The 9,298-nt window shown below is 63.2% G+C and overlaps 1 protein-coding gene across 1 annotated transcript; it reads left to right on the forward strand.

The window, feature by feature from the left end:
• The first annotated feature begins 2,368 nt into the window (after nucleotides 1-2,368).
• Nucleotides 2,369-8,646, forward strand: CBX4 (chromobox 4). The gene is made up of 5 exons (XM_032456686.1): nucleotides 2,369-2,646; nucleotides 2,793-2,836; nucleotides 3,974-4,039; nucleotides 6,127-6,193; nucleotides 6,460-8,646. Exons 1-5 carry the CDS (start codon nucleotides 2,578-2,580, stop codon nucleotides 7,864-7,866), a joined length of 1,653 nt encoding a protein of 550 aa, XP_032312577.1. The 5' UTR covers nucleotides 2,369-2,577; the 3' UTR covers nucleotides 7,867-8,646.
• Nucleotides 8,647-9,298: the final 652 nt, after the last annotated feature.

Here is a 9,298-nt window from a genome sequence, read left to right on the forward strand (position 1 = left end):
TCCGGGACGCCTCGGAAACACCCATTGGAAACAGATTTTCCGGGGGATTTTCTAGCGAGGGGGCAGGCGGAGTTGTCGGGAAGCTCAGACCCTCCCTGGACGAAGGGGATGTCCAGGACAAGGTCGCTGCAGACCTCCCGACAGACTGACAGAGTCCACGGCCTGGCAGTTGGCAGGATCAGCATGGAAATGTGACCGTCGCGCTGACAGCGCTTCCCCCTCCCCGCCAGCCTCAGGGACCTTTCCCCTTCTACGTTCGGCTTGTCCCACCTGAGAGCTCCTAGCTCTGGACACGAGTGTCAGAAAAAAGCCCAAAATACAGCAGGAGAAGGAAAACTTTTTCCTGTGTCCCCTTCCCAAAGAATTCTCCTCCCTCGAGTTCTATAAACTCAGACAGCCCCTGTCCCCCAGGACAACAGACATTGGTTACCCCAACCCAGGCTGGTAAACCCGCCCCACCCCCACCCCACCCCTTCTCGGAGGAATCTTGGGTTTGTGCCTCAAGCTTGTCAGAGGGCAGTCGCTGCAGACCGAGACCCTCTCTGGGGCTGCCAGAAGACAACCCCCCACCCCTAAGAACCCCTCCAGGGGAGGAGCCACGCGGGCCGTCTTGGGCAGCAGCCGCCTGGGCAGCAGGAGCCACCGAGCCGCGGGAGCTGCGAGGCAGTGGTGAAATGGTAGTCAACGTATGCGTCCTTTAAACACCAGACCGTCTCCAGGCTTCCCCAGGATTCCTAGGAGAAAATGAGCCCGGCGCATGCTTTGGGGGTTCGCTTCCGCACCTCGCCCCTCCCCCGCTCCCTCGAGTCCCCGCGCAGTCCCCACCCAGCATTCCGGGACGTGTGTCCAGGCGGGAGCGGAGACCCGGATGGCTCTTTGCCCGCCCCTCTCGCTCTTTCCACTCTCGCTCGACTTTTGCTCCTTTCTTTTCTCCATGGACGCTCAGCCAAAGGATTGCGCAAGCTTCCTGCTCCCAGTCCTTCAAGGGCCCCGAGCTGGGGGCCCGGACACACCCCCATAGAGGCGCGCCCCTGCCCCTGCCACTCGGGTCTCCCTACCCCCTCCCCAGGCCCCCTCACTCCTCATTCCGACTCCACAGAGCTCGCGGCCCCGCGGGCGGCGCCCTCGGGAGGCCGCGTGGGGCGCAGCAGCTCCCCCAGCCGGACGCTAGAGCTGCACGCTGGAACGCGCCGTCTCGCCGCCGGAGGTGCTAAACTTCACACTCGGCGGCTTCTCCGGCCGCGTAGGGAGGGCCTCGGCTGGGCCGCGGCTGCCTGTCGGGGACCAGGGAGCGCGAATTCGTGACGAATGGTTGGCTCCTAAGCCATTCCTTTCACCTCCCCTTCGTGCGGCCCCGCTGTGCCCTGCTCCGCTTCAACCTCTTCTTGGCCATTCCCATTCCCTCTTTCGAAGCCCTTTCTGGGACCCTACGAAGTCCCTTCGGGCCCCCACGCTGACTGGACATCCCCTTCGCCTCCTCGCTGTCCTCCCTGCCTCTCGCCCTGCTTGGCTTCAGGGTGGGGGTTGGGAGGTGCTGCTGGAAACGACAGCCAGCCCTCGCCCCGCCAAGGAGAGGGCTAAGGGTAAATTAGGATCCTATCAGGATCCGGGATGGGGTCGGAGAATCCTCTGGTAAGGTTCTTGAACGCTTGGGCCCCAGGCTGGCTGCTCGTCTGTCCGCTTTCTCCTCTCCGCGCTCACCCTGGGGATCCTTTGTACCTAGTCCTCTCTCTTCTCCCTGCCCTTTCTCTTCCATTCCTCGCCTTCCTAAATGCCCCAAGCCTCGTGGGGCGGGGCAGGGCGGCGGGACACAGAAGGTCGGGGTGCGACCTGCCCCTGCCCCGATTCCGCCCCCTGCCGGCCGTTCCCCCGGCGTCTGCACAGGACGCAATTCGGTGCAAATGGAAACTGCAGTGGATGCTTCCGTGGCCCCCGGCAGGGGTCCCTGGGCAGTGCACACAGAGACTGAGAGGCGAGGGGGCAGGCCGAGGCGCTGGGCCGCAGGCGAGGGGTCGCTGCCAGACCCTTGCGGCCCTGTCAAGCTCTCCACTCCCCCCTCCGCCCTCGGCGGCCGACACACCTCTCCGGCCCGGTCCCGCTCCCGCTCCCTCCCTCCAGCGTCCTTCTCCCAGGCTCTTGGATCCCTCCCCCCTGCACCTCCCCGGCGCCCTCCTCCTCCGGGCCCCCTCCCGCGCCCTTCCTCCTCTCCCCCCACCCCTCCCCGCCGCCCAGGCCCGGGGCCTCCGGTAGGCCCGGCTGCGCCAATCCCGGCCGCGGCCCGCCCCCTGACGCCGAGCAGGGCCTGGCGAGGCCCCGCCCGCTGACGTCCGGATTTGCATGAGTTCTTGTGCAGCCGCGGCCCGGGCTCAGTTGTCTGAGCGAGCGCGAGCCGGGAGCCGGGGCGGGCGCGGGCAGTGGCGGGCGGCCGGGCTGTGCTGGGCGAGCGGCGGCGGCGGCGGCGGCGGCGGCGCGGGCAGCGGGGGCGCCTCGGCCGGGGCGGCAGCGGGGCGCCGGAGGGAGCTAGCAGCGTCTGCAGCCGCGCCGGCCGTCCGCGCCCCGGCGCGCTCCGGCTCGGCCATGGAGCTGCCAGCTGTTGGCGAGCACGTCTTCGCAGTGGAGAGCATCGAGAAGAAGCGGATCCGCAAGGTAGGGAGGCGCGGGGGCGACGGCGAGGCGGCGGGGGAGCGGCAGCCGGAGCAGCCCGCGAGGAGGCGGAGAGGGGGTGGGGAGGCTGCGGGCCGGAGCCGGGGATCCCGCGGAAGCTGATGGAGTGCTGTCTCTTCCCCCCTCAGGGCAGAGTGGAGTATCTGGTGAAATGGAGAGGCTGGTCCCCCAAGTAAGTAGCGGCCGAGGGGCGGGGGAGCCTGGTGCCGAGGCTTGGGGCTCCCGGGCTCCGGACCCGCCGGGCTGGTGGGGTGGTGGGGGGAGCGGACGGGAGGCGGGGTGGAGGTGGGGTGGAGGGAGGAGGGGGTGGGGAAGTCGGTGGCAGGCACTGGGGAAGCCGAGCCGCCGAGCCCGAGCCCGGCGCCCTGTGTTGTGCTCCGCTCTCCGGGAAATGCCATCACTAATTTATGCACTAAAAGGAGCCGGAGGAGCTGGAGAGACGCGGGGCCGAGCCGGGGAGGCCGGCGGAGGGAGGGAGGGCGCAGGCACTGACTGATGTGCAGCAGAAAATGGCTCCTTTCCCCTTTCCCTCCACCGAACGGCTCCATATTGCAAAACCAAAAAAAAAAAAAAAATTAGAAAGCGACGAAAATGCAATTGTGTGCCTCTTCCCTCCTAGCGGTGCAGGGCGAGGAAGAAAAAAGGCTGAAAATGTTGGGAACTGTCACTGCGGCGCTTTTGGTGGGGGATTTTTTTTTTCTTTAATTTGAAATGCGAAGGCACCGGATGGAGACAGACGCGCAGGCACACGCACACACACACTCACACAGAGAGAGAGAGGCATATTTTTGTGTTGCTGAGTATTTGGGGGTGCTTGCCCGTGACAGCGGGCTCCAGGGCGCGAGGGGGTGTGGGGGGGCAGCTTGGCTGACGGTTATCGGATTAGGGGTCAAATGGAGAATGGCTGAAGCCCTCGCGGAGACTCGGGGCTGGGGAGAGGAGGAGGGGACTGAGACTTTGCATTTAGGCTGCTTTGCACGCAGGGTTCCTGGTGAGCAAAGTGGCTTTGGAACATGTCGCAGTAACATGCTTAAAATTCTTGACAACTGCAAAATAAACTGCTAGTTTCATTTTCCTTACCCCTCCCCTTTCTTCCTGCTCTTGTGTGTTTATTTTGACTTGGGGAGGGTGTATCAGGGACTGTGTCAGGCCTGCAGAAATTTACCCTCACCGCCCCCCCAACATCCACAGCTAAATAGCTTTCGGTTCATGAAGACAGAGTAGGGCCTTATGTCATTCCCCACCTGGAGGCCGCAAAGCTGGCTCGGTTTTTTTTTACGCCGTGTCCCCCTCCCTTTTCCCTTGCAAGATATAACACGTGGGAACCCGAGGAGAACATCCTGGATCCCCGGCTGCTGATCGCCTTCCAGAACAGGTGAGCGTCCCCCAAGCAGCCGCCGCCCGCAGCCGTGACCGTATATGGGAATGGGAGAGTGGGCCAACGCTGCAAGAGGAAAGGGGGAGAGGGCCGGGAGGGGGCCCGCGGGAGTCCCCTCCCCCCGACGGGCCTGAACGGGCACGGCTGAGGCCTCGGCTCCTCTAACCAACGTCCTTGGCGGTTGCTGCAGCCTGGGTGTGGGGGCGGGGCAGGGCCGGAGAAGGAGAGGCTTGTGTTTGGGGGGAACTGCGGGAAGAGTGCGTGTGAGTGGCCCCACAGCTGCGCGGAGAAGTCGGGACTGCGCCTGGTTCCCCGCGGGGGCCCCTGCCGTCGCTACTTTGGAGCCCCACCTCCAAGCCTAGGTGTTGCTTTCCTGCAGCCACTGACCACTTGGCACGGGCAACTCTCGGGGCAGCTCCGAGGGAGCTGGCATTGTGAAACCGCCGGACGTCACGGAACTGAACTTAACCTGTTGGGGACTGGAGAAAAGTTGACGAGGCCTTAAGCCACCACCCTCACCCCCAGGGAGTTTGGGATTGGCAGGGGGCAGATTCTGTCTGGTGCTTCTTGCCCTTCACACCTCCCACTAGGCCACTTGGTGGGTCTGGCTCCCATCCTCAGGGCAGGGGAAGCTTGGCCCAAAGGGCGTGAGATGGGCGCTGCCTGATGGTGGAGGGGTGGCTTCTGACGAGGGGCTCATCCTCGTGTGCACAGATGCTTGTCACGCTGCAGCTGCTGCAGCTGGATACACCGCCGGTGGCTGTGGTTCTCTGTTTCGGGGAGAAGGGGGAAGGGCGAGCGAGGAGGGGAGGAGCGACAGGAGCCCGCAGAGCTCGGCCACCCCGCTGCCTTCCATCCCCCCTCCCCCTTTTATTTTGCATTATTTCCTGTGGCGCGTTTGGCGCTAAAACTGTAAACCCTAGACCCTTGGAGCGAGCGACCAGTAAGGAAGTTGCTCTCCCGCGACGCAGGGGGGCGCCGAGAAGGGATCCTGCCCTGGTTCCACCTGGGAGTTCCCCACCCTGTAACCATGTCAGCGGCTGATGCCATGTTGCATAATGGGTCCCTGAAGAATTAAAACGCAGGCTGTTGCAATGCCATGCAATTTCAGAGTCAGGCCCTGGCCTGGTCCCCCAGGGTCCAGGGGGGATGCCTAGGGTCGCTGGAGAGCGGGTTTCTGGCCCGGGAATGGGCTGCAACTTTGGCCAACGCTGGAAAGGCACTCCCATCTCCCACGGAGGGCTGGACAGTGCTGGGACCATCCTTTCTCCAGCCTCAGGTCACCTTCCACCAGGCCGCAGGGGGAAGCCTGGCAACCGTTGTTGACCGGCGCCACTGCCCGTGGGCTTTATTAATAATTTGGAAATGGAGGAGTCTGGGAGCCCCCGTTCAAACAAGAGATGGTGCTTCTGCGCCCCCCGCGCCCACGCCTTGCCCCGCCCCGGCCAGCGACTCCGCCCCGGCTGCGCCGGAGCCGGTTCACCAGGTGGCTGCGAACCTGGCCAGGCCCGGCCTCGGAGTCTGGCCCCCGCCCCCAGCCCCTAATTGGCTCATTTGCCGCTGTGTAAACAAGGGCGCAGCCCCTCCCCCTGTTTAGAGACTGGCCTTTAAGAAAACGAGTCCTCCCTTCTGCCGGCGGCACTCGTTATCTGAATCTTAATGAGGTCATTAGCATCCCTTGCCTCTGACGGGGAGGCACCGGGTCCACACACACCTCTTTTGGAGTTGCTTGCAACCCCTGAACCCCTTCTGTGCAGGGCCTCGGGCCCAAGGGTGTGGGTACCAGTGCCAGCGACCCAGCCCCAGGCTGCAGGCAGAGGCAGGGTTGTGGAGAGCGCCAGTTCAGGTGCAGACATCCGAGGGGAGGAGCCCTTTGGGCAGATAAGGTTTGGTGCTGGCATAAAGCAGGACTCTAGGACTGGACCGAGGTGCCCAGCTGGCAGCAGAGGCGACCTTCTGTCCTGAGCTCTTGATTCCTCCGGGTTGTGCTTCACCGAAGGGGGAGTGTCACCACAGGTTGGGGTATAGCGAGAGAGGAGATGACCCTGAGGCTAAAAGCGCTGCCCTCTGTTCCCTCCCCGCAGGGAACGGCAGGAACAGCTGATGGGATATCGGAAGAGAGGGCCGAAGCCCAAACCGCTGGTGGTGCAGGTGAATACACTCGCTGGCCCTGGCAAGTCTTTCCCTTGACAGTGCCACCTGAACTCCCACCAGGCCCAGAAGGCGGGGGTGGGGGGTTCCTCCAGAACACACCCAATTCCACTTCCTTTCATCGACCTCCCATGCCCTGCCCCGCCCCCTCCCCATAACGCAGATGGCGACCTGGTGAGGGCTGGGACACTCCTGATGCTCGAGACTTGCTCTGGGGCTGGCCTTACCCCTCTCACTTCCCCCTGCATCCCACCCCGTTCCCCCAGGTACCTACCTTTGCCCGTCGTTCCAATGTGCTGACCGGACTCCAGGACTCCTCGGCTGACAACCGTGCCAAGCTGGAGCTGGGTGGTCAGGGCAAGGGCCAAGGGCACCAGTATGAGCTCAACAGCAAGAAGCACCACCAGTACCAGCCGCACAGCAAGGAGCGGGCGGGCAAGCCCCCACCGCCCGGCAAGAGCGGCAAATACTACTACCAGCTCAACAGCAAAAAGCACCACCCCTACCAGCCAGACCCCAAAATGTATGACCTGCAGTACCAGGGCGGCCACAAGGAGGCACCCAGCCCCACCTGCCCGGACCTAGGCGCCAAAAGCCACCCACCCGATAAGTGGGCCCACGGCGGGGGGGCCAAGGGCTACCTGGGAGCTGTGAAGCCCCTGGCCGGTGCGGCCGGGGCTCCAGGCAAGGGTTCCGAGAAGGGTCCCCCCAACGGGATGACGCCCGCCCCCAAGGAGGCGGTGACGGGCAACGGGATTGGGGGCAAAATGAAGATCGTCAAAAACAAGAACAAGAACGGGCGCATCGTGATCGTGATGAGCAAGTACATGGAGAACGGCATGCAGGCGGTGAAGATCAAGTCCGGTGAGGCAGCCGAGGGCGAGGCGCGCTCCCCCAGCCACAAGAAACGAGCTGCTGAGGAGCGTCACCCCCCGGCCGACAGGACTTTCAAAAAGGCTGCAGGAGCTGAGGAAAAGAAAGCAGAAGCGCCCTCAAAGAGGAGGGAGGAGGAGGTGCCCCGAGCCGTTGACCCGCAGCCCCAGGAGGCCGGCTCCCGAAAGCTCTCCCCTACCAAGGATGCTTTCAGCGAGCAGCCCCTGCAGCTCACCACCAAGCCTGACCTGCTGGCCTGGGACCCCACCCGCAGCACCCACCTGCCCTCTCACCATCACCACCACCACCACCACCATCACCACCACCACGCTGTCGACCTAAATCTCTCCCACGCGCGCAAGCGCTGCCTCTCGGAGACCAACAGCGAGCGAGAGCCCTGCAAGAAGCGCCTGACGGCGCGCAGCATCAGTACCCCCACCTGCCTGGGGGGCAGCCCGGCTGCCGAGCGCCCCGCTGACGTGCCCCCCTCTGCCGCCCTCCCGCAGCCGGAGGTCATCCTGCTGGACTCGGACCTGGATGAGCCCATAGACTTGCGCTGCGTCAAGACGCGCGGCGAGGCCGGGGAGCCGCCCAGCGCCCTCCATGTGAAGCCCGAGGCGCCTGCGACCACGGGAGTGGCAGCTGCGCCGGCGACAGCGGCCGAGAAGCCTCCGGCCGAGGCCCAGGACGAGCCCGAGGAGCCTCTGAGCGAGTTCAAGCCCTTCTTTGGGAATATAATTATCACCGACGTCACCGCGAACTGCCTCACCGTCACGTTCAAGGAGTACGTGACAGTGTAGCCGGAGGGCGTCGGAAGGGGAAGCACTGTCCCTGGGAGCTTAGCACCTGGGGCCTGGGGGTGGACTCCTCCCTCTCCAACTGCGGGAGATCCGGCCGGCCCCAGCACGAAATGCCCAAAGCCGCAGCAACCGCGTCCTTCTGCGTCCCGCTGTAGGGTCCTGGCCGGGGCGCCCGGCCCGCACTGGCGCCTTCCACGCTGTGCCTGCGGGTCTCGCCCCCCACCTGCCCCATCCCCTCTCCCGTGGACCTCCGGGACTGACAGGGCAGCCACACTCGGTGGTCTCAGAGTTATAGTATTATATTTTAACCGTGCTAACTTGTCAAGTGCAGACTTTACTCCCGTTTGTACGTGGTGTTATTATTGAAATGTATTGTTTGAGCTCAAAAGGCCCACCACCCCCTTCGGGCTGATATATATATATTTATTTGTAGGTATTTATATATTGAAATATAAAAACCTAGATTTATGGAGTTTCCTCTAGATCATGTTATATTCTATATCAGACAAACTATTTTCTGTTGACCTTTCTACCCATTCATTCAGTATTTCAGTTGATTTCATTTCCTCCCCTTCCAGGAACTGTAATACCAGTAACCTTGGTATATATTTTTTGATACTGTACACATGGATGTGTTGTTTCTATGTGCAAAAAAAAAAAAGTTTGTTAAAAGGCTAAACGAGCTCTCTAGAAACTGCTGCTACTAGAAATGTCTAAACTATAAGCTTCCAATTATTACCTGCTTGAATGTAAATATTAAATGGAGATGTTGAAGGTGCACTTTCGCTGTTGGAGATTAGCGCAGAGGGAACTTCGGAGGCTCCGGAGGCTCGGAGGCGACTGGACCCCTCTCCCCACCCCACTTCCGCCTTAGATGGGGGTGGAGGTAAGGGGAGAACAGATCATGCCTTGAGCTAAACCTTTGCAAAAGCACAGGGGACTGGTTTCGCGGGCAGAGGCGCCCGCACCCGGAGAGTGACCCCGCTCCCCGGAAGTCGAGAGGCTCTCCAAAGGAGAGGGGAATTCCTGCGGGGGGGTGTGTGCAGGCGTCGCTCCCGCCCCCAGGGCTTTCAGGCCTTCGGTGCCCACCGCAGTGGCAAGCCCGGGACCTGTGGGGGGAGGGGTGCCCGGGGGAGCGAGCGGCGCGGAGACGTGGGTGGGGCTAGCCCCCTGGGCCAAGCCCGCCCCGCACCTGCTGGTCTTCGCCCCCCAACCCCCCGGGGCGCAACACACCTAGGCGCTGGCCCTGGTGGGGCAGAGGTATTCCTTCCTAATAACCCCTGCCCGGTAGGGCAGGTTCAGCAGGGAGGGGACCCTCCCACCCTCTCCAGCGTCCCTTGTTGGCATCGCTGGCCCCGCCCCACCGAGGAAGCTGCCGAGGCTCTTTCTCTGCCAGGCTCTCTCCCCGGAAACCACCAGGCCAGAGGCTCCG

This window comes from Camelus ferus, chromosome 16, assembly GCF_009834535.1.
Source record: "Camelus ferus isolate YT-003-E chromosome 16, BCGSAC_Cfer_1.0, whole genome shotgun sequence".
In the NCBI taxonomy this organism is placed as follows: domain Eukaryota; kingdom Metazoa; phylum Chordata; class Mammalia; order Artiodactyla; family Camelidae; genus Camelus; species Camelus ferus.